General features: G+C 42.0%; 1 protein-coding gene across 2 annotated transcripts in view; it reads left to right on the top strand.

Annotated features, from left to right (window-relative positions):
* STAB2 (stabilin 2) overlaps positions 1-25,235 on the top strand; it is an 89,413-nt gene that overhangs the window by 12,052 nt on the left and 52,126 nt on the right. For both annotated transcript variants that reach the window (XM_037390594.1, XM_037390595.1), the window contains 15 exons: positions 1,270-1,365; positions 1,690-1,815; positions 3,784-3,980; positions 5,012-5,145; positions 10,047-10,180; positions 11,998-12,080; positions 12,749-12,898; positions 14,180-14,323; positions 15,121-15,183; positions 15,275-15,394; positions 16,122-16,175; positions 17,336-17,416; positions 18,369-18,521; positions 23,728-23,814; positions 24,339-24,450. In XM_037390594.1, the coding sequence (XP_037246491.1) occupies positions 1,270-1,365; positions 1,690-1,815; positions 3,784-3,980; positions 5,012-5,145; positions 10,047-10,180; positions 11,998-12,080; positions 12,749-12,898; positions 14,180-14,323; positions 15,121-15,183; positions 15,275-15,394; positions 16,122-16,175; positions 17,336-17,416; positions 18,369-18,521; positions 23,728-23,814; positions 24,339-24,450 (1,734 nt within the window). The remainder of the gene's footprint in view (positions 1-1,269; positions 1,366-1,689; positions 1,816-3,783; positions 3,981-5,011; positions 5,146-10,046; positions 10,181-11,997; positions 12,081-12,748; positions 12,899-14,179; positions 14,324-15,120; positions 15,184-15,274; positions 15,395-16,121; positions 16,176-17,335; positions 17,417-18,368; positions 18,522-23,727; positions 23,815-24,338; positions 24,451-25,235) is intronic.

Here is a 25,235-nt window from a genome sequence, read left to right as displayed (position 1 = left end):
AGTAAAACTCTTTTTGTTCCCTCAAGATCTACATAAAGTTACTTCTAAAAAGAGTCATGAATGGCCTCAATTTAAATAGTCTGTATTGGTCTTTCTACACTAATCCTACACCGTAGCAGTCTCAAAAGCCCTTTTTCCAGCTGTCCACTGGATGCCAGTGTTGATACACAGAAATATAACTGAGTCAACATTTTCATGAAAATAGGGCACTTGAATGAATTCAATATCCTAAATGTAATTATTTTCCAAGAAGCTACCAGAGGACTCAACTGCATATTAATTTAAGCAATATTTTACACATCAGCTTTCTGATATTCGAGCTTCTCCAAGTTTTCTAAGCATCTATAAATACCGTGCATTTGTGACTAACTGTTTTTCAGCAATATCTTAGCCATTCCTGGTTTTTATATTAGGACTATTAACAGAGGTAAAATGCTACTAATTAATTAGTGTAATTGATTTCCATGAACACAGAATACATTTGTAAAGGGAAAAGGATACACCACATCACCACAGCTTAAACATGAAGTCAACAATACAACTCTGTACATCTTAAAGGCCTTTCCCAGCATAACTGTAAAGGGCCTTTTTAAACAGTATAATTATCATAATTGAAACAGTTATAACTATGAAGCTTTTTAAGTATACTTAAGGCTTAAAAAAACACTTATAAAAGGATCTCATAGTTGCTTGGACTCTGAATACAGCATCTTGTGTGCATATTGTGACAAGGTTTATAACCAGAAATGACAGAATATAGGAACAGGACCAGAACAAAGCCTGAGACCTACACTATGATTAATTATCCTTTCAACCAAATAAATTCTGTTTAGTGGGGGAAAAAGGTTACAAAACTCATCTCTTCTGGAGGTGTTTGAGACAAACAGAATTAAAGCAAAAATTAGCAATTTGTTAACAGTTATAAAAATGGTCTGTTACATGTTATATGCAATTTTGGCTCAAGACTGCATGTCAAATTTTACAAGTTTTATGGCATTGGCAACTAGTCAGTTTGGTGTTTATAGTGTGTGTCCTGAAGATTTTCAGATAGTATTAACAGCCTGCAGAAATCAGTATGTTATTTCCTGATGTATGCAACTGTGAGTATTGATCTTCTTATTAGTGGAAACCTATAAATTCAGGAACTCAGATCAAAGCTTGGTTTGGCCGGAGCTGTTGGCCAGGACACCATTTGCTATGGGTAACCACTAACAACGTCTTTCCAAACACCATTATTCTTCAGTAAATCCAATCCCTTTCTCCATACAGTTTGCAACTGCGTTCATGGAGTATGTGACAGTGGAATTACAGGGGATGGAAGATGCACTTGCCTGTCTGGATACAAAGGGCTCAGCTGTGATCAGCGTAAGTAGATTTTTTTCTATATAAGATATATTCAACAGCTCTGATACAGTTAGAATTGGTAGGACAAATGTCAAATTAGTCTCAGGTTAGTGACAGTTAGTCTCAAGTTAGTCACTCTAGGGAGTCAAACATAACACTGAACCTCAAGCCCTGCATGTGAGCTCCCATAACTATCATCACCTCTTCAGTTGCCAGAAAAATGATGACAGCAATAGGATTGATGGTCCCTAGATCAGGCATACTTTGAACCAGTATACTGCAGAACGCAATGCCTCTTGCCACAGTGCACAGACACAGCTTAACCTGTCACACTCTGTCCCTCAGCAATAGCTGAATGTGAGGCCTTGCAGTGTCCTGCGAACTCCAGATGTACTGCCTCAGGCGAGGATGGAGGACAGCTGCAGTGCACATGTCTGCCCAACTACCATGGGGATGGTACACAATGTGAACGTGAGTAATTTTCATGTCCACGGAGATCTTTGTATATAACATCATTAGCATTACACAGTTCAGATATTGAGTGCGTTTTTGAACCAGATCTCACCATCTAATTGTTCTTGGGTTCATATTCCAAAGCGGCCTCACGCACAAACTAGATTCCTTCAGGATGAGACTAAACCCTAAAATGTGCTTCAAAAGCACATCGGTCCAATGCCAACAAGCTTCAGTCCATGCAATCAGACTAGTAAACCCTCTTGAAATACATAGTGTGGATACTGGGTCATCAGTGCTTACAAATCCATTCCTATCATGATCCTCTACTTGCTAAAGGTCAAACTCATAGTTTGCTTCCACAAAAATCAACAGCAGCAACCAAGGGCTTATATTTATTGAATATCTATCATGTGGCGGCTCAGCTTCATCACTAAGCATATACAGACAAGTAAAGCTCATTTCAGCTTTCCTGGTTTTCATAAAACAAAGGTAGTATCGCTCCAGCTAGAGGTAAAAATCTACCTAAAAGTTGTCTTTATGGACTCCTTAACTTGCCATTGAATGCTCAAATTAACTGTATTACAAGAGTCCAGATTTTCTTTCCCGTAGTTACACTATGTCTTACTGCACCAGCTCTTCTTCTAGACCAATTGCAATGAAGAAAATGGTTGTATCTGATGCTGAAAGCACTATTTAGCAAATGTTGGCTTGGATCAGGCCACAAATAAAATACTTCTTATCCTGTCTGGGAATATTTACATTCAGTCCTCTTGGTCCTAACTACAGTGCCGTCCTCTCTGAATAGGCTTGAACACCATTCAAAAGCAAGACATCAGACAGTCACTCCTCAGGGAATGTGATGTTCTTGTAGTAGGCAGAGTAGACAAGTGAGATACAAAGAAATTGCAGCAACTAGGAGGATGCATGGATGTTGGTGCTCTGTCCCAGAGCCTTTAGATACTAGGGTCACCTGTGGCTTAAGCCAGTGACTTTTATATTTGACTGTCTGGGAAGCAGAGGACAAGCAGCTCCAGGCACAGCTAAGTACATAAGTGAAAGTAGCAGTGGCTGCCCCAGACTCAGCTTGGAGGCGGCATTGCTTATGGTCAGTTTGAGCATGTGAATATGTGTGCATGCATGATTCCACACTGCAACAGAAAAGGCGGCTTGGAAGAGCAAAGCTGAGCATTGCCAATTCTCTCAGTCCCAGCTGAGGGGGAAGAAAAGGGGGAAGAAAAGGGGGAAGAGAGGGGAAGAAAAGGGGGAAGAGAGGGGAAGACTGTGAGCAGCACCACCTTCTAGGTGAGTCTAGGGCCTGCCACCTTCTAGCTACATGTGCTTGACCATAACCTAAACTGTACACAAAGGTGTGAAAAGATGCTCTCCAATCACCACTGGATTTTGAACAACAGTATCCCAGCCTTGAAAAAAATTGCTTATGAAAATAACTAGTGAGCTTCCAGTTCAGTCCTGAAACTACAGCAGTGTGGAAGACTTGACTAAAGTACTTGCTGGCCAGTTTTCCACATAGCTGAATGGATGACATTATATTGTTTAATTACCGGAAAGAAAACAGTGAAGGCCTATTGTATTGAGAAATATTTTCCAACTGATCTAACTCATGTTTAAAGCTTGTACAGACCTCGTATCACGTTCCTGACCTTCTCTAGTTAAAATCCACCAGAGAACAAGGAAATAGTTGTGATCTTTTAATGAGCACATTACATGTTTTAATCTGTTTATAATTCAACTTGCCAGGTTAAGAGATCATTTCTGTTCAAAAGCAAACAGCTGGTTGCTATGTTAGCATAAACAGATTCCTCCCTTCTGCCTTCATGCCTCCACGATACTTTGGACTTGGCTGTTATGAGAAGTTTAGTCTACCCAGGCTTTGTTTGGCATGGAGGTGCTCTGGCAAATCCTTGTCTTCAATTTGAGTACTGCAGGCAACAATTCATTTACTTCACTTCTTTTTTTCACAAGCTATCAACCCATGCTCCCAAAAGGTCTGCAGTCCTAATGCCAACTGTGTTTACCTTGGACCAAATCGGCACAAATGTACCTGTCAAGATGGTTACAGAGGAGATGGTCAAGTCTGCTTACCTGTAGACCCTTGCCAGGCAATATATGGGAATTGCCCTGCACAGTCCACCATTTGCATCTACGACGGTCCAGGAAAGGTTAGTGTTATATGACATTTCTTACATCCACTACCTAAGAAATAATGGTTTCTGTCCAAAAAGAAGCCATGAGTGTATTGGGAACAAGGGAGACCAAGCTCAGCTCCTAGTTTTGACATAAACCCTGCCATTGACCTGGAGTAAGCCCCTTTACCTCCCTTCTCAATGTATGTATACCATGCTTCCCACTCTGAAAATGGGAATGGCAATAGTGTTCTTCTTCCTAGAATATTTTGACTCAGATTTGCCTCCCCAAAATCAAGGCACTGAAACAAAGCTTCTCCCAGTTAAATTTTGTCTCTCTGACCACAGGGGGCTTTATGGGACTGGTAGGTCCTTACACAGGTACCAGATACGTGCCTAAAGTTATTGTATTTAGGAAAGAAGTAATCTGTGTCTTTGAGGACAACTGATAAAAGGCACTGTATAAAGGCCGCATATTATTCATGCTGTTGGGAACCGGCTCAGATTTCTGTGTGTAAAACTCCCACCATCAAGAAAGGGAGACTTCAGAGGACTATGCCTTATTTGTCTAGACACCCTGAAGAGCCAAAAAGGGACTCAGTCATCCAGAGTCATCCTGCAGTTCATGGTCATATAAGTTTCTTCTCTCAGGGGTGTCTCAGTGAGCTGCATGTGGCCAGCACACACAGGCTGGTGTGTACAACAGCAGTGCTATACACCTCATTCATTTATAGTATGTTTTGGTACTCATTCTGGGAGGTAGAGAGGGCTGTAGGAACAGAGGTAAAAAAATTGACCTACCCACAGTGATTTTAAATGTTCTCTGGTTACAGCAGTGAATGTACCGGGCTTTATCTGAAGGAAATTTACCTGAGAGTCCATAGTTTTCTGGAGTGGATAAAACCTAGAAGGCAGTTGTATAAATATGGATAATCTTTACCTTGCACCTAACCTACCAGGTGATTAACTAAGGCTCAGTGTCTTTAAAGCCTAGTTCCAGAAAGTATGCTGAAATCCACAATCCGTGCATGTCTAATTTTTCTCTACTCTCTCCCATCCTGATTTAGTCCCACTGTGAATGCAAGGAGCATTATACAAACTTTGTACCTGGGAAAGGATGCAGCATGATGGACATCTGTGAAACAAACAACACCTGCCATAAAAAAGCTAAATGCTCGACAGTTGCACCAGGACGGATTACGTGAGTCTTTTTGCTTGTTGAAGCTTACACTCAGTCTCTCCCTCCTCTCCCTTGTAAACAGGCTGCTAAAAGAACTTGAGTGGATGAACACATCCTGAAGTTATCATTAAGGGTTTCTTTATCAAGGACAAATCCCAAGATTTAATGGGGTCAGGGTCAGGCAATTAGCATAGTGATTGATTTCATCAGACCAATTGCTAATACCTATTAAGTTTTATTTTCGTAGCACTCAGAGGTCATTTCTACACTTGTAAATAAAAAGAACCAAGACCTCTTTTCTGTTTCTCAGGGCAAGCAGCATCGTCTGGCTCACAGCTAAAGCCTCCTCTTCTTCCTAAACAGAGTAACTGCCTCTTGGCAGCAGTCCCTGGCACACACTATACCTTTAACTGTGCCTGGGTACTGCCTGGGAAAACGCTGCATGATGTGGGACAGAAACATGCCAGGCAGCATGCTAAAAATTAATCAGCATTAATTATCATGGGATGGTGCTGGAACCCTGGCTCTTTTTAGTATAGTATTGCAGATACAACTAGGGAATCTGAACCCCACGTTGTAAAAGCAAAACCGACCTCGGCAGATTCCTCAAAGCCTCGAGACAAGCAGATGGAAAAATGCAAAACCTCTGGCAGAGTTTCTTTTCCTGTACAGAAATTTGCTACACAGATGTTAGGAGGAAGGTCCATTTTAACACTAAACTTAAGAAAGCTATCTAAACCAAAGAATGTGGACAACAGGTTTCTATAGCCCAGTGATGGCTAGTACTGGGTTTAAAGAGATGTCCCTGAAATGCTAGTTTTCAGGAGCTGAGAGTTTGAATGTGAAAGACAAAACAGGCCATTAGCTGTACGCTGGGAACAAATTATTTATCTTATAGATCTATAGACAGAGGCATTCACTCAGGACAGTATTCTTATTGCCAGTTCTTGCTTCATCATGCAGCTTTCTCTTACAGTGTAATATCAACATCACTTTTGTGTAAGCTATTGTGCATTTCAAAGAGTGTAGTGTACTACTTCATGTGCACTTAGTATATACTTACACTCTACTTAGTATAGTATAGTACTACACTGCATAACACGAGCTGAAAACCTAAAATAAAATTCCACATTGCATCAGGACCCTTCTTTCCTAATTTGTCACCGGTTCACTGTTGCAACTCAAATTTCAACAGCTGGGGAAGTTTTGAGAATTTTAGAATGGTTAAATTAAGAATTTATGAATGGGGAGAGAAACAAGCAATCCAAATGCTTTGCACTTTGTTCATTCAATGACCTTTAATGTCAAAAACAAAAACAGAAGAAAGGAGTGGGATTCAAATCAAACTAAGACTATCTATTTGGCAAAAAATCAAAACTATGCTGAATAGTTTCCAACTAAAGAAAATCTATTTATGAAAAAGGAACTTTTCAAAGAAAAATACTGATCGGTAAATGTGGGCACAGTGAATTGTTTCTGGTAAATGACAGACACTTACTGTATTTTGGCTGCACCCCAGATTTTAAAAATATTTTGGAGAGCTTGTTTTGGTAGGGGTTTTTTTACTTGTTTTAAAACACAAAGGTGTGACAGAGGCCACAAAACTGTGTTGCTTCCTTTATTTTGTTTTTGGTCTTGTTTTTTACTAAAGATGCTGTTGTGCTGTTAGGTTCCCCCATATGGTCGCTTCTACTTTCTCCATAATCAAATTATTTCTACAGGAATAACTCTCTCATACAGACAGAGATTTAGAAAAGACAAACATTTAGTTTGTGAACATAACACAGCAACCTCCTGGAAAATCAAGATTGTCTCTGTTATCTGTTCCCATATAGATCTTTCTTGAGTGAGTGCTAACACTTCTTTTTTTTTTTTCCTTTTTTTGCTTCAGCACAGTAATTACATTCAGCCTTACCCAGAAGCTACAAAGCTTCAACTGGTGCAGAATTACACAGCAAATTAGACCATAACCTCACTGATTTCCAAGCAGACCTGGCCTTCCCCCAGCTAAACTTGATTATTTTCTTTTTTAATCCCACTTTTATTTTGACTCTGACTAGTTTTCGATGTAGAAATTAGTAGCTTCCTAAACCAAAAGTCTATTATACAAGTTTCAGGTAAAATGGAGACAGAAAACTAAGCTCCCCTCTTGCAGAGCGATACAATTCTCTTCCCCCTCCTGAGTCAGCTGAAGTAGTGACAATTCCCATCTTTTTGAGTTCCGCCTAACTGTCCATGCAGCGTATAGTGAAAACACCAAACAACTAAGTTTAAGTAGTCCAGTAAGGTTTGCCGTAAAGTTGTTCCTCTTACAGACACCCAGCCTGCACAGCATGCAGTGCATTCAAAGCAAAACCTGTAGAGCCATGTGCAGTATGAGCTGCAAACCAGATACTCCAGACAAAGCTGAGACAAAACTGATCTAGTCAGTCACCCAGTTGGTCCTTCCTGAGTCTGGCCGCACAGAATAAATAACTTCATCAGAAGGGGTGAGGGGACAGACAGGCTGAAGTGTTCAATCCCATGCAATAGGTACTAATCTGTAGATGCTAAATGGTTTCCTTTGGCAGTCAAATCCAAACTGTGTTACTGGACACCCACTCAGTTTAAGCAATATTGTCCTCAGAAAAGAAGTTTCAAATTATGTAAGTTCTTCTGCAGTTCACTGTGCCCCTGAAAACGATAGCCAAAAAAATTGCTATGTTTAGCCACCTGCTTCTTTATGACCATTTGCTGAAAAAGAGAGAAGAGGTTTATTTTGAAACATTGACCTGATTTGTGCAGTATTTTAAGGGTAGCTCCTTTTTTCTGCTATACTATTTCTAGTATATATAGATATATATACACCATATATTTCTACTATACTATACTGCTCCTTTTCAGCCTCAGTTTTTTTCTTTTCTGCTCAGAAGTGAAGGTGGCTATGTGCATTAATACTGCAATATTTACTTCATCAGAAGAAAGGGTCAGTTCCCAAGGAGGAGCTGCTCCATTCTCCCAGCCCTAACCCCTTCATCTGTGCTCCACAGTCATACCATCTGCCCAAGAGATCTGCTTACAAACAAGAGCACTCACCATCGGAATTACATCCTAAAAATTTAAGATGCTTTTAGACTGCTGTGTTCACCCAGGACCGGAAGGAGTCAAACTTGAGCCTCTCGGCCAATATCCCAACCACCCCTCTGAGTCCCTGTGCAGCCCCCAGACTGCAGGGGCTGTGGGGATTTTCAAATGACATTGCTATCACCAGAGAAACAGCTATGGTAGACACCCTACATGGGAAACAGGAGATGATTTGGCATCAGGTTGATGCTACCGTGGGGCGTGAGTAAAGATGTGTGTTTGTAACAACCAGCACATGAAAACAATTAGGTCATCTTTTTGGTGTGTGGAGTAATGTTCCTCCTCTAATGATGCCTCTTTTAGAAAAAGTATCCAGAGATGAATCACTGTGGATAGGGTTTACAGGAATACTGAACATGCTGGAGACTTAATTAGCGAAGGCACTATTAAAAGCCAATGTTTGACAACACATACCATAGCCTCCTAAATATAGTTAGGGTTTCTTTCTATGCATGCTACAAGTTCACAAGAGCCTGCTTTAATTTTAGCACTGAAGATAAGTAAAGGACTGAGCTGACACCTTCAGCCAGTCTTCCAAGCGCAGATGGGCCCTAACGTTGAGGCAGGTTTGAAGAATCCAGACGGTTTAGGAAGTACTAACCACCTCTCCCGGTAGACAGTCAGGCTGACACAAGGTCAAGGCACACACAAGTCCTAGCTGCTCTCTGAAACACATGACCATTTGTACCCATCAGTACCTAACAGCACACATGGTCAATCACATTGATGACCAACAATTCCTTCCCCACCCCTCTCATGACACTGAGGTCTTTCATGGCCATAAGATTCCCTCAGTCATAAAACAGAAAATGTCAGACTGACACTTGTGGTGGTTCTTCCATAAACTGTCTTCAGATTTTGCTTCGACTGCAACACACTAGTGCAAATGCAGCCCATCCCAAGGCAGGGAGGACACTGAGCCCATCTTGAGGCATTGCCTGTCCCTCCTATGGGCACCATGACCCAAGTCTGCTTTGGACATATGTAGGACTGGGTCAGCTGTGTATCACTGACACCTCTCACAGGCTGGAGTCCCCAGGAGACAGCCAGGGTTTTACAGATGAGATGCTATTTCCAGTAGGGGCAGCACCAGCATAGAGCATACACCTGAAAACACATGAGATGTCTTGTTTCAGCAGCTTCAGAAGAAAAGATAATGTTAAATTACGGATATCATTGCCCAGAATGGTTGTATTACTTAAAGGGCAGGGTAACAAACCACCACTTTGCTTTGTTGAAAGGACTGACATGTCTGCCCGCCTTTTTCTACCAGTCCCATACAGCTTTGCAAGGACTGATGAGCTGCTATGATCCCCTTCGTACGTAGCCACCGTTAATCCTGCCAGGTCCCATGTAGTGAGTGGGGGGCTTCACACAACTTCCTCCCTGCCTCAGGGGCTGCACCCCACACATTTATGCCATAGCCTCTCCTTGCCCACAGGCAGGCAGGTTCAGTGGCTTTCTGGGCTCCAGCAACAACTTTTGGGGACCAGAGGCTGCACTGCAGCCAGGGGCATTCCATAGCCCCCATTCAGAAAGGTCCTGCAAGACAGACACTGGTGCCTCCTGTCCCACTCCTGTCCCAGCTGGCAGAAGGACATCACATCAGGCAAGCAGCCACAAGGCTGCCCTACACACTGGCACACTTCACAGCATGCAGAAGCGAAGATTAAACTAAAATACATCGATGCTTCCTGAAAATGCCTTCAGAGAAGCAATAGGTAACACCTGATGCAGGTTTTAGCAAAAGCCTCAACGACACCACAGGACATCAATGCACAATGACAATCCCTTCACAGGTGCACGTGCCAGAGGGGATCCGTGGGAAACGGGTTTGTGTGCTATGGAAATGTCATGGAGCGCCTCCGAGACCTGAACTCAGAAGTGGGAGGACGATGGCAAGGCAAGCTGACGTCTGCCTTATTGCTCATAGGTAAGTGACCACACACAAGCAGAGTCAGCTCCTGCTGGGTGGGTTGATCTTGGCCTGTCTTCCCCCAGCACTCCCTGCTATACAGGAAGGTGCTGCTAATAGCATGACACAGCCCACGCTACTCACTGCAGACTCCCTCTGACCACCTAAAGTTGCCTTTGCTCAGCATGCTGTGCAGTCTGCAAGAATTTCCAAGCAGTAGTGCTAAACATGGTCCCAGAACCCCTCACACATCACCTAGTATCACCACTGGGTTTTGCCCCATAATGGAGTGAGGGGGATCATCCCATTTCTTCTTCCTCCCTGCCCCTGTCGAATTGGATAATTGAGATTTGATCTAGCATGATGCACGTTAGTCCACCAAAAACATCAGAATTCCCAGCTGAGTCTCTCCCCTAGACCCCAGCCATCAGCAGTGGCATTGCTTTCACCAGCAAAGAGGAGAGAGGCAAGGGGCAGAGACTGAACCCTTTCATGGTCTCCATCACCCTCAGAACACCCCACCAGAACACTTCAGCCATAGCCTCAGCCATAGCTGGGTGGTCTCCACATTTCCAAACTCTCTGCAGACATCAGATGGAGCCCCTGTTAAGGGCCCACAGCTTCCAGCCTTTCACAATTATTGCAACCACCTTGTGAAGAGAATAGCATAACTGTCTTCGTCACCTTCTGTTGCATGGCCACAGATTTGAGCTGTGAACACACACTGTTAGAATCCAGCTGGATCTTTGAGTTAAATTTGTAAATATGAAAAATTTTCTCCTGATTAATGTAATTTGCTTGGTACTTTTCATTAAGTCCAGAAATTAAAACAAAGATCCTGAATTCCTGACCAGAAAGGAGCCAAGGACAAAATCTGGCAGTGTCCATCACATTCAGCACTGAAGACCAAAATCCATTGCCTCAGCACTGAGAGCTCAATTGCAATTTTTCTGTGTATTTCTCCTTATGTATCTGAAAAGTGCCTGACTTGCTGAACACCACCATTTCTTAACACAATCCAGACTTAATGTTTTTCATTAAGTTTTGGACATAAATATGCCATTTGATTTACTAGCCAGAAGCTACAAAGACACATTAACCACACAGGTTATCTTACAGTACATTCACTTTGTGTTAATGTCTTTCAAAAGCCAAGAATATACAGCAGAATAGTCCACATTGTATTGTAAGACAGCATTATTAATTTTGAGATATATTCTTTGGTGCAACATACCTATAATGACTGTAAAGATTTTTTCAGCTCTTATTTTAAACCTCTGGAAAAAGAGCTGAATATTAGAAATATCTAATGCCTTCAGCTGCAGAGTCAGTGGTCTCATACTGCTATCTTGGAAATAGAAATACCATCTGGGTAGCAAATTAACTTTAATTAACCTTCAGTGCATCAGTTTTTACTACCAGCTATGTGTTCACTGGTATTTGCACTACCAGCAGGTTTCCAACAGCATATCCCTCACCCCATGAAGACCAAACTGATTTAAAGCAGAAGGCCATCTTCCCATAAAGACACATCTCCAAAGAAATATTGGTTTCATGTCCATCGCCCTGGTCTGCATACCAACAGAATCCGGGCTGCCAGGAGCATTCTGAACATTTTGCCTCACTGTGCCAAATATGCAGCAGCACCTGGATTTCACCTCCCATCTGCCTCTCATCTTTTAATGACCTGGACTTTAGAATCTTAAATTAACATTTAATAATCACAGATAGTATTCTTGCTTAGTCTGTCCTTCCATATCTCTCACACAGTGCCTTTCTCCAATGAGCTTTTTGATAGGCATTTAAACTTTTTTTTGCTCCCCTCTTCTTATAAGAAAATATCTACGAATGGCCACTGAGTACCCTGGGACCATTTACTGTACTTGTACCGACAAATAAGGGACTGAAAGGTACAAATGTAAGTAAACAATAGAATGGGTTTTACATTGATGGGGGTTTAGCTCCTTCAGAAATGTCATCTCTGTTAAAAGTGTTTTGATTCAGCAGATTCAGAAGAACTCTTTGCTGTAGCGTGTTTCTGGATACACTTAAATCTAGGGGCCAGAGACTGTCTTTTTCCTACTTGAAAGAAAAGCAAAATAATTTTGTGAGTCAGGGTAGAACAGAGTCATGCTTCAAAGTAAGTTTTGGATTGGGTTACATGGATATACTCAAGGGTTTTTCACTTGGTTGAGACAAGGACCGAACTAAGATCTGAATTTTCAGCAGGGAAGCCAACAGGTCACCTTTTACATAAGGGTGATAAAAAAAGCAATGGGTTTAGTTTTTTTAAGGGGGGGGTGGGGGTGGCGGGGGGCTGGTATGTAAGCAGTCACTGAAGCCAGGACAACTCTGGAGGCACCTATTTCTCACACAGGGACATAAGGGTATAATCTAACCTGAACTGAAGCCAAGAGAGGCCTCCACTTGGTTCAGACCCTATCACCCCACTTCAGAGGAAAATATGTAATTTCAGAATTTAACAGCTAGAGCGGGAAAAAAGCATTCACCATGAGATTATGAGATTTAATTTTTTTTTAGATGAGGCCTGCATTGAAATAAATCTCTGTTGTTCTGCTCTTCTAGATAAAGGATCTTCTGAATAATAAACAGAAAGCACAGTACTTTGTGAAACTCCATGTAATTGCTGGTCAACTGAATACCAGTACCTTGAATAACACTGATGTAATATATACCTTGACTGGCAAGTCAGCAGAGATATCAAAGGGAGAAAAGGTAAGAGGTCTTCCAGCCCACCTCAGCAAGAATACCACTCTCTAGTCACTCAACAAGGTGTGAAAGGTCTTTCTGCAGCAAGACATCAGGTTGCGGAGAGCTGCTGGATTATGAAAACCCACAGCTGTAGTCATGTGTTACGAGAAGTTCAACTGAAACTTGAAACCTCACCAGCATCAAAGTTCTCACTAAAATCAGTGAAAACAAAAATTACCTTTAGATATGCATCACCACTGAGTGGTCTAACACAGACTGCTCTTAAAATGTTTGCTGAAATTAACTCATCTTAAATCTGCAAGCACGACTAACAGAGCTGGGGAGGGGTGGCCATTAAGAGAGTCTAGGTGAATTAACAGGGGGGTGGGGAGGGAAAAGCCCAGAGCTTATGCTGGAAACTTGTGTGTACCGCTCACAGAGCGAGCACTGACTGCACTGCAGGTCCCACCTCTCACAGAGCATCAGCATCCTTCGAATGATGCAGCAAATAGGTTTCTTCAGCATAAATAAAATGCAATTGGCAATTTATCATGAAAAATATGAATTTCATCACTAGCCAGTTTATTTGATGTCAATAAACATCGGGGCAGTCTGATCCCACAGTTTAAAACATTTGTTCTCTACAGCTGATATACTAGATTTTGTAATCTAGAATTACTGTTCTTGGTCCACTAAATGTCTCTTAAAGACTCAGACCTATGTGAAGGCTGAAATCAAGTACTTCTCATGTTTTGCAGTAGAACAGTGGCATCTGGGAGATCTATTTTTATTTCTTTAATGAGTACGCGCTCCATGTGTAACAGGAAAATATCATTGCTGTCTGAGGCCTGTTAGCTTCCTGCAGGCTTCAGTACAGTGCAGGATCAGCAACATTTTGTTGTTTTAAATATAGATATAATATAAGGAAATGGGTTGTAGTCCCATAAGATTACAGGAGTTGGCCATTTGAGTACAATCACATTTTAAATCATTTCCTAGCTGACTTTTATTACTAGCAGTCATCAGAGCCCTTTCAGGTACTCTGTTCTCCCCACAGGGCCTGTCCCTGCTTCTCCTCTGAACTTTGCTGTCCTGGAACAAAATAACATGGTCCTGATCCAAAGTCAAAGGAATTTTTACCATTTCCTTGATAAACATTGGAAGCAACCACAACCTTTAGCCTCCCCAGACCTAAACAGCCCAGGTGCTGGCCATGGAAGGAGGTGTTAGACTTTCAACATGCATACTCCCTCTATCGCCATACCATAATAAAGAGCTCACAATGCATTGCCTGGCTTCTTTCAGGATAATCAATTAAGAATTAGAATCCAAGGAGGAAGGAGGAAAGGAAAACTTTTGCAGGGAAATATTATTGCTTCCAATGGGATTTTGCACATTATTGACAAATCCATGGACAACGTGGAACCAACATTTGAAAGCAGAAAAGAGGTGAGCCATAAGCTATACACATGCAATGTCAGACTTTTAAAAAAAATAGTTTCGCATTAATTGAATGCAAAGAACGACTAACAGCAGGTAGACTTTCAAAGTCTACCAAGCCATTGTACGTCAATTCAGAGAAGCAACATTCAAAGTGAAAGGTAATGACAGTTCCCACAGCAAAGACGATCGCTCTTCTGCCAGGCTGGTCCATGGAGGATTTGGTTGTACTCGCTGCCTCTGGGTGGTTCCTTGGGAAACTGGCAGTAATGATCAGTGCATCTCACTGAATTCCACAACAACATACTAAAAGGAGGGACATCTGGACAAGTATTATCAGGCAAGACCTGTATTCAAAGCAACAATCCTTCCCCTTAAAAGGCTAAAATTATAAATACTGGTAATTTCAGGTGCTTTGGGTTTTTTGGTGCCCTGCTTAGTTTATTTTCTTAAGAGTTCAGTTCTTTGTATGGTGTTCTTTCAAATATTCTGTTTCTCTGCCCTTGCTCATTGGGAACGAAGAGAAAACAACCCATTCCTCATTACACACACTGTATGTTCTATGACTACACAGTGTTTCAGGACAATGATGAAGTTTACCTATAAGCCAGCATAGCACCAGGACAAGAGCACTACCATCACAGCCACTTCCAAGCACCACCAGCCACCCAAACAATAAGGAAGACCAAATGCATAGAATCTGTAATAACTGAAACTCATACAGTAATTAAAAAAAATGTCTTACGAGAATTGGTATTTATTCCATGTTCCCAACTAAAATAAATTTTACTTCCATCTTATTTCAGGAAACCATAATGTCAGTACTTCAAGATAATGGAAGATACAGCCAGTTTACATCTTTGATAGAGGTAAAGATCCAGAAAAACAATTCCATAAGGCTGCTTTCAGATTTCTTCAATACTAATATGTAATTTCACTTTTATTCTTACACCAAAACAGAAAACTGGCCTGGGAATGGATTTACAGCAGGACAACAGGCCTTACACAGTCTTTGTTCCAAGTAATGAGGCTTTGAGTAACATGAAAGCTGAGGCTCTGGATTACCTGCTTTCTGCAGAGGTATAGTCTTTCTATAATGTGTATCCTTCTCAGATAGTAGATATATATGTAGATATATAGCAGGTGTATACACATATTTTCCAGTGTTCGTCTAAGCTAAGTTCCTGCGATTGAGGTTTAAGCCATCTCTAACAGTTAAAGATTAAGATGACACCTAGAAAGGAACAGGATTTTGGGTCTCCCATTGTATAAAGCAATGACAATCCTCCACACCAGGCCCCCACTCCCCTGCTCTTAGCCAGACCACACAGCCTGGACAGCCCCATGGCAAAGCACCAAACCCTCTCCTGGAAGGTGTCACCCTTGGTGGGACCAGACCATACACAGCCTGGACAGCCACATAGCCAAGCCCCAAATCCTCTCCTGGAAGGTGTCACCCTTGGTGGGAACAGCCAAGGGGAGCAGATGCTGCAGGGGCCCCGCTGGCTGGGACACACTGCTGGTGAGGTCCCAGGAGACACATGTTGGCATCCTGTACCCTGGATGCCTCCTGCCTCTCCCAACACACACACACAAGTTATAAAAGGCCCGTGCTGAAATAAAGTGATGTAGGGGTGAGGACACAGATTTGCAGGGTGCATGCCACAAGCTGAGCACCACCACTGACCCAGATGTTTCTGGTGCACCAGCCGGTGATGCCATTCTCATCCCCATGTCCTTTCAGCAGGCCAGGTTGGGTTTATGTGACTCATTTGGAGCTAAAACGGCCTCTCTTCTGCTCTGGCAGGGTTCATGGAAGTTGCTGGAGCTGGTCCGATACCACATTGTCTCCAACACTGAGGTAAACATGGCTGCTTTCCTGACCTAGAGTGTCAGAGCATTTGCAAATCTTTTGCTACTCTGAAGGCAGAGGTTTTCCAAGAACAACCACCACCCTGTGCTGCACAAGAATGCAAAGGACAAATTTGCCTCTGCCCTTACTAAGTGTAGTCACGTAAAGGTCACTAACAGAGAACACGAACCTTTCACCTCAGTGTCACTAATCAAAATAAAACCTTGCTAAGAGGCACTGGGTAGCCCTTGAATCATGGCAAAATAAAAGTGCATGGTGTCACACTACTTTGTTACATGCAATTAACTATTCACTTTAAAATATACGTTTTGGTGATGGGGACTTAGCCCAAGGGAGGGGTGGGTGGGGGAATTATATATACAGTCACCCTGAACATGAGACCCACTGCCATAGACTGCTGTGGAACAAGAACCACTGTCAGGGGGTACTGTCAGTTTGGCAGGGCTGCAGGAATGAGTAGTAGGAAAAGTGCTTTTTGCTATCAAAATCAAGCGCTCTCTAACCCTATTCTACTAAGATTAGTCTTCTTTTTATCAGAGAGAGGTGATTTTGTCATCCTCTAAGTAAGCCCCCTGTTCTTCCCTCCTTTTTCTGCTGGAAACAAAGAGCAGAACCCAGCAACACCAGCTGCTACTAAGGCTAGAGGAGACTCAAGCTCATCGCCACCCCAGCCCCTGCTGTGGGGAAGGAAGGAAGCCTTCGCATCCTTAGCAAAAGGGCCTGCTCAGAACATCCAAGGCGGAGGTCACCCCCAGCACAGAGCAGTGTCACAGGGAGCAGAGGCATGAGATCCACGTGTCCCTTCATGGGATATCAGCACTGCCGTTCCTATAATGGTCTAAGGATGCAAACAGGGCTATTTTCAGGGAGAGGTGATAACTTTACTTAGATTGAGTGCTATAATTAGGAGAAAAATTAATATTCTTTTTGGCAACAAGCTCTTCACATGCAACAACCAGGAAGCTCAGTAAAAATTTAATCATCTGACTTTGGTACACAGGCAGGTTAGTCAATGCGAGGCTGCCCACTTAGCGAATAGGGTCATTGGCTCATCCTAAAAAGAAAGGCAGTCTTGTTTGTGAAATCCATCTGGATTTGAAAAGTATAATGATATTACAGTTCTTTCAATTGATTTATATTCATTTCAGCTAGATATTGCCAGCCTCATCTCGATAGAGCACATCAGAAGCATGGCGAAGCAGTTCATTTACTTTAACAGGACCAGCACTGTAAGTCAAAGGCGGCTTTCACCTGTAAACAGCTCTCCCTGATCCAAACAGCTGTTTGCAGGCAGGGGGAGCAAAAAAGGAGTGGGTACATTACCAGAGGAATTGCTTGCTATAATGAGGCAGAAATTTTCAACTTGCCATTCCTACCCACTGTTAGAAATTAGTATTATAAAGGACAAGAACAAGTGATTGGTATATAAGGACAGCCTGCAGTTTCTTTTTTCTTAATAGCCTCAGTCCAGGAATGATCCTCATCTATGCTCTGCCTAGTTTAAAAAAAAAAAACAAACAAAAAAAACACCCCAATGTAAAATGTTTTCAATCCTTCTGTTATATATTTCTGTTATTATAAACACAGTGCACACATAGATAATTATTTATTTTCTTTCATATTGCAGTCTCTGATTCTGATGAACCTAGCGAACACATTTAAAGGTGTTAATTTGTCAGTACTTTTGTGAAAGCAAACTCATCTGTTATGTTAACTCCCTTCTGTTCTGGAGAAGAGATGCACCTATGAAAATATTTGTAAAGGCAGAGCAGTTGCAGAACTAAATGCAGAAAAATTTTTTTTCTTTTTTTCCTCCTGTGAATTTAGACAGATCCCAGATTTTCTCTTGCTTCCCCCACCTTTGCCAGAGAGAGGACCAAAGCATGATTATGCCCACAGAAATCAGTGCCTGAAGTCATCAGTAGTCTTCTCATTTTGTCCAGTCTTTTATCACCAGTTCCACAGGCTAACGATGCAGATCAAGAGGAAAACTTTAGATACCACTGTTGTAGAGCAATATCCACAAAAATGTACAACATGTGTGCTTCTTGCACAAAACAAGTGTAATAAAAAATAGATAGCCAACTTTTAAAAAGTATGACTAGAAATTCTTGAAATGAATTATCCAAAATTAAGAAGCTATGGCAATTTTATTATTAATAATAATTTATTGCTTCATAGGGACAAGTCTTGGTGAGTGGAGAAGAAATGGAAGAAACAGATATTGTTGCAAAAAATGGTCGCATTCATACCCTTGCAGGAGTTCTTATCCCACCCACAATCATTCCAATTCTACCACATCGGTGTGATGAGACAAGAAGTCAAGTTGCAATGGTAAGAGAATCACCACAAATCAATAGCAATTAACTGCTCCATACAAGGCACTCTAGCTTCCTCTTTACTACTTTCTCTGATGTCCGTAAAAAAAGGGGATATTTTTTTGAAATTAATATATCAGTGACATACAGCCACCCAGCTAGCAGTACTGCATGGATACAAATAATTTGCAAGCACATCCTATGCCACTCTAATGCATCTAATTCTTGCAGTAGCCCTTTTAAATACATTGCCCCTCTAGTCAAACTTTTTCTTTCAGTTCCTGAATCTCATCTGTGAATACAGGTACCTGGTAAGCAATGCCAAGTTCCCAGGGAAACTACTCTGGATCAGTACTTCCATTTCTACTTAATGTGCACGGGAAGGAGCAAGCAAATTAAAATTTTAACATAATAATTGATTTTGATATAAATACACTAGAAATATGTTATTTTCAGAAGCCGCAGCTTCCCATAGCCCTGTTTTCTTCCAGTTTTGTGCAAATTAGGAATTACAAAGGTTTCATACCTTGAAGGGTGGATTTCAACATAGCTTATTCAGTTTAGTAACACAGAACAGGCCTTTCCACTTGGTAGCATTCAGATACTATTTCTGGTAAGAACACAAAGTATCAGACCAAGCTTTTGGTTTGCAGTAAGCGTGGCTCCACGGAGCTGTTACTGGACCGTGTTCAAGCATGTATCCGGGCCAGTAACAGTTCTGTTGCAGTAATGCAAAACATTTACTATTTTAACTTAGAACAGTCCAGAAGTACAGCCCTGAAAGAGGTTCCCAGCAGAGCTGGACAGCATTGAAATTTAATGAAGGAAACACAAGAGCTGGCAGTAAAGAACTATTACCTCTGACAGTAACTACAAAGTGTTATATGTGCAACACAATCATAAACCAGGTAGAGGGCTGAGCAGCAATCTCCAAAACAAAAAGCAATCAACACTCAGAACACTTCAATAATCTGAATTCCTTACCAGGAGCCTACCTACAATCTATGTCTGACATCAATCAATCCTAAAGCAACACTGAGAAAAATTATTTCAAGACAAAGCAAACAGTGTCTGTCACAAAAATAATTCCCCAAACTGAAGTTAGGCACTTTTGTCAGCTTTGAAAACTTCACACATAGTTTAAAATATAATTTAATATCCAAGGCTTTAAGCAGAGCACTGCTACCAAGGAGAACACCAAAACTGAGTAATGGCATTGCTGCTCTTACCTGTCATTTTGCATCTTCATTACTCTCAGAAAACAGGAATAATGCCACCTCCTAAATATTACTTGCAGTACCAGTTAAAAGAGACAAACCTTACAGGAGCTGGCAGGTGCACACACCGTTTTGCTTACACACACACATCTGTGTAACCATACCCGAATGCTGAAAGCTGTACCCAAGCCTCACTGAACGACAGCAGTGCTTACTCAGAATTGTCACAAAAAGCACATGAGGGGCAACAAGTCCCCAGAACCTGCTGGATGCGTGGGCTGTGGCCAGCTTTGATGACCTCTGACAAGAAGTGCTCTGAGCACTGAAGCAGTAGCTGTCTCCAGCTGCCTGCTCCACCTCTCTCAGAGGTCATCACTCCCATTGCAGATGACATACAGGAGTATGCGTCTGTGCTTTAGTTACCTCACTGCAGACAGTATCTTACTCTACCGCTGAAAATGGGCAGATCTGACCTTGTGTGGAAATGCAGATGCTTTTATCTGCCTCCACCCTGTGCCATGGCAGAGGGAAGAGAGAGGGCTCTCATCCTCAGGAAAAGGAGGGAGCAGGTAGACATCAATGGCTGACACCATCCCAGGTGGAGAAAGGGAGCAAGCAGGGAGAACAACACCCACAGAGGGAAATGTTTTCCACAGCAATCAGCCAGATTTTTAAGTTCTAAAGAAGAAAAGAGGCACTTGCAGGGATTTGCAGAAACACGAAGACAGGTAAGAGCCTAAGTCTGCTTCAGCCACGACTGCACAGCTTATCAAAGAGCTTTTATAATGCCCAAATGTATTTGCCAAAATACACCCAACACACAGACCTTTAGAACATAGTAGTGGCATTGGTACCTCAAGTATTTGATGCCCAAACACTTTTGTAAGTCTGGTCCTTTATTCCTTTAAGTGTTGTTCAACATGAAAAACTACTAAATCCAAACCAGTACCTGATTCTTTCCCCACAGCTCTGGTAATAAATCTATGGGGAAAATGCTGTAATTCAGGTTCATGGTCACTTGTCCAATGACTGTGACAGACAGTGAAGTAATACATTGGATGCCAGCTGTACGATTTATTCTGATTTGATTGAAGCACAAGACATTAGCCGTCATGAGCAACATGGATTTGTCAAACTCCGTATCTACGGTCTGAAAGGCTCAACCTCTCTGAACATGTTGAGCTTGTCGAGAACTCACCTTTAAAACTACCACTGGAGTTTATATCTCCTCAGTGCTGCAATTGTCACTCTGTCACCACCACATGGTCATAAATTAGCTAGTGGGGAAAGGTTACCAAAAGGTGAAGGCATAAAGATAGCTATATGCCACTGGATCATAGTGGAGTACAAAATCTATGACATGAAGCAAAGAATATTTTTCTTTTCACTACCTATACACAAGAAAAATTTCTGTTCACACTGTCTATATATGAGACTCAACTCATCTGTATTCTTCCTAGGAAGAAATAAAAAATTCTCATAGAAGTTAAGTGTGCAGACTGCACTAGACCCTTAGACAATATTAGTTAATATATTATACTGGATTGAGCAAAGGATGCCAATGTATTCGTGCCATGTTTATCTTCTGTTTAGGAAACTTCTAGTTCTTTAAAAGAAGGGAGTGGAGGAAAGAAAAAAGAAGATAAAAAGGGGAAGCTGGAAATGAACAACACCGCAAAGATCAGAGCCAGCAGATATAGCCCTGGTGCTGATGTTCAGTTCCAGGCCCGTGCTGTAACAGTTAAAAGACACAGAACACATGTATTTAAAACTTACAGGGTATATCACCCATAAGTATGCATCTCAGTAGTTGGTATAAAGCCTTTTCAAATGACTGTTCTTACTGCTTCCATCTAGGGTGTCTGTGCGAGTTGTTTATTGTGTGAATTGGCTCCCTGTCCACAGGATTCAAAGCCCATCTTAACGGGTGTTTCCTGACAGATTCCCCAGCTGCACAAAACACAGAGAGAGAAAGGGTCCCCACATGTTAATTACTACTCTCCCAATGCAGTGAGCAAAAGAACCAGACATGAATACAGGAAACTGCATAAAAATGCGGATATAGATTGTACTTTAGTCTCTTTTTGGCAATGATTGAATCATCAGGTAATTTAAGCATTATTTTGTTCGCTGTTGCAAGATCCCTTGTTGACTTCCTAAAAGGTCTGACTTTTTTCTTAGGTAAAAAAAAAAGGTCTGTTTAGGATAGGCTTAGGCAGGAGAGGTGAGGAATGAGAATTACTGCAATTATGCTTTGAGAGTTAGTAAACCAAAAATGGAGGAGGGATACATTTAAAATAGACCTTATGTTTGTTAAAAATTACTTTTTGATTAAGCGTCCTTCCAGAAGTAACTGTCTGCAGAAGTAGCTTTAGAAAGGATTGAAAATCTTCCACTTGCTTTGCATCAGAGAGATGCAAATCTGGCTGCATGTTTCTCTGCATACAAAACTCGAGCCTAGCTGCCACAGGAATTTTATTGCCTCATTGTAAAAATTGACTGGTATTTAGTCCTATACACCATATTCAGTAATAACCTAAATGCCACTGTTCAGTAATAATGAAAATAAAGTACGCATTGTTAAAAAGTACATAGCTTAATACCTTTTTGCAATACAACACCATAGTAAGGTGCTTCCTGTTCTCCAGTTAAATGATGTTGCGATATAAGACTGTATCACAGAACTCTAGGTTGCTTTGAAATACTAATGCTTCCAATTTGTGCATGTTCCAGTCTTTCTTAAAATGGAGATGCATTATTGAAGGCCTAGCTTTTCAACGAACTGGCTGTGCTAGAGCCTGCAATATAACAATAAACATATAGAGTTATGGTTCCTTAAGGTGAAATGTATAGAAAAGTTTTCAAAAATATTGTCTTTTGTGTTGTGAACTTTCATTTTTGGAGAGGAGAGGTGTTTTGGAGATGTCCACGTAATTTCCATACCTTTCCACAGGGGTCTGGGCTGAGAGGAGCTACTGTAAAACTTAAAGCAAAACAGCCAAATTCCAGTGAGAGTTTCTTAGCTGCCACACGTTACTGACAGAAACACTCTCATACCCTGTAATGCAGGAGTTTTCACGTAAAGCTCCAAGCCCAGGTGCTGTTGCTGTCCCATACAGCTTCACACAAAAAGAACAGGACATCTTGGTCCTCCCTGGTCCCAGCTGCTCCTGTCCCAGGACTTCATATGGTACAGGGTAACAATGAATGGGAAATGCTCCAGAGAACTGTGCTCCACTTCATCTGCTTGGCAAGCCCAGTCCTTGCAGAAGTCATTAGCCCCTGGGAAGTACTTCCACCTTTCTGGCTTCTAAATAGGCTTCTGCACTTCATGACGACCATTAAGGAACAAGCAGCAAAGTCTATGAATCCCTGAGCTTTGGGAGCCTTTTGCTAATTCCTCTTTCCCTCGAGTCACACATGTAAATGTGGGGTTTTTCTAATACTTTCTGTGCTCTTGATAAGTAAATGGATCAAGCAGTCAATTCATGAATAAAACAAAAGATGCAGCCAAGAAAACATTTAGGGCTGTGAGTGGCTAATCCCACACTGGTGCAGAGGGGAAGGAGGCAGACCAAAGCAGCACGCCTAGCTTTCACAGGGTCGCCCTGGGGTAAAATATATCTTTGAGTTCCTCATTTCAGACAAAAAGGAGACTGCAAACTGCACCACGCTCCCGCTGGCAGGGTGAAGGTGCACGCAGTGCAGGCAGACACAGGCAGGCACGTTCCTAAGTGGTGACAGGACAGGGATTTCTAACATTAATGAGTCTGATAAGAACAAGGGAAGGATGTGGTGGTCTGGGCATCCCCTTCCTGGGCTGCCAGCAGCCCTCCTGGTTTGACCCAGGCCATTGCAGAGGTGGCTCTGGCTCAGCACAGACCTTTTAAGGGCCAGCTACCCACAGGCCTTTGCCAGAGGGCCAAAACACAATGGAGAGTTGTCTTTAGTGTGCTGTCTCCGCACTAAGGCACTGGAAAAGAGGATATTTGCTTTATTTCACAGGAACCAAGATGCTGCAAAGGCTTCTTTGGCCCTGACTGCCGTCCGTGTCCAGGAGGTTTCTCCAAACCCTGCTCAGGAAACGGACAGGTAAGCAGAGCATCCAGCAGCACCCTGCACTCCCATGGGGGCAGGGACAGGCTGTGTCCCAAAAGTCCCTGAAGCACTTCTGCACAACAGGAATTCTGAGCTCCACAGGAGCTGCACCCTCCATTTATGCCCAGTGGTGGCTGTGAATTTCGGGATCAATTATACAGAAGAAAGAAAATGAATCTGTGTCCTCTTGGATCTCCAAACTGCAGGTTTCTGTGGTTCTAACACACAGCACGCAGGCAAGGCTGGGGCTGGGTGACCCACTTTGACACTTTTACTTTGCACAGCACAGGGTGATGTCCCAGCTCACTATTTTCACTTTAAAATTGCAAAGGAAGGTAGAATACAGAGCAGCAAAGTATGAACAGAAGGAAAGCTTTTGCTTTGAAACACCTTTTTCGTCAAAGTTGAGGTTCTTCCTAGTAGTCTACCACAGTCACGATACAGACAGGCAGATAGTCTCTTCTCTGGAGGAAGGATAAAGATTTATTTTAAGAAATCACCTTTCTTCTGTATCACAGTGCATGGATGGCCTGGATGGAAATGGAACCTGCGTTTGTGCTGAGGCATTTCAAGGCTCACGCTGTCAATTTTGCTCAGACCCTGGCAAATATGGACCTCAGTGCAACAAAGGTAAGTACAGCCCTACTTCCTCAGCCTAAGAGCACAGGCTATTTCTGTTGGTAACATTAAGGTAGGAGTTAACTGTTCTCTAAACAGTCTCTGTGGTGGACGAGCGAGATGTCTCTGGGGTACTTTTATTTCTTATTTCAAAGGGATAAATCTAAGCCCAGAGTCAGTGTAAATCTTCTCACCGACTTAATTGGGCTTTCTGCAGGGGCCATAGCTTACTTTACACTAATTTATTGTTCTTTTCATTTCTGTCTCCCTCACATAAGTAACTGAAAAGAAAGCCTTTGCTATTCCGTTCCCATCTGGTATTGCCCGCAACAGATCAGATTCTGCCTGCAATGACAAGTATATGTAATCTAAGAACAACTAGATCTATAAACAGATTGAGTTTAGGGCTACTTACTAATTATCCTTACTGAATAATTTCAATTTAATAGCTTATAGTTCTAGCAGACATCTTCTATATACTGACAGGTTAAATCCTGCTATGTAAAACCATATTACATTGAAGAGTCTACAGAATGTACAACTTCAAATATAGATACAAAATAATTTCTAGTCTTTTTTGCTATGAAACAACCTGTCATTCATGAAACATAGCTCACTTGAAGGTTCAGAGACAAAAAAAAAACAAGAGAGAAATTCCATAAGAAAAGGTAGTATTGCCTAAGTTCCAGTCCCGGCAAAGCAGGACACGTTGGCTTAACTAGTCACCACTGGCACTTCTTGGGATTGCAGGTGGCTTACCTACTATGTCCTTTGGGCACACTGCTCTGCCTCCCAGC

Source organism: Falco rusticolus, chromosome 5 (assembly GCF_015220075.1).
Source record: "Falco rusticolus isolate bFalRus1 chromosome 5, bFalRus1.pri, whole genome shotgun sequence".
NCBI lineage: Eukaryota > Metazoa > Chordata > Aves > Falconiformes > Falconidae > Falco > Falco rusticolus.
The sequence above is the reverse complement of the archived record's forward strand: the minus strand, read 5'-3'. Positions and strand labels throughout refer to the sequence as shown.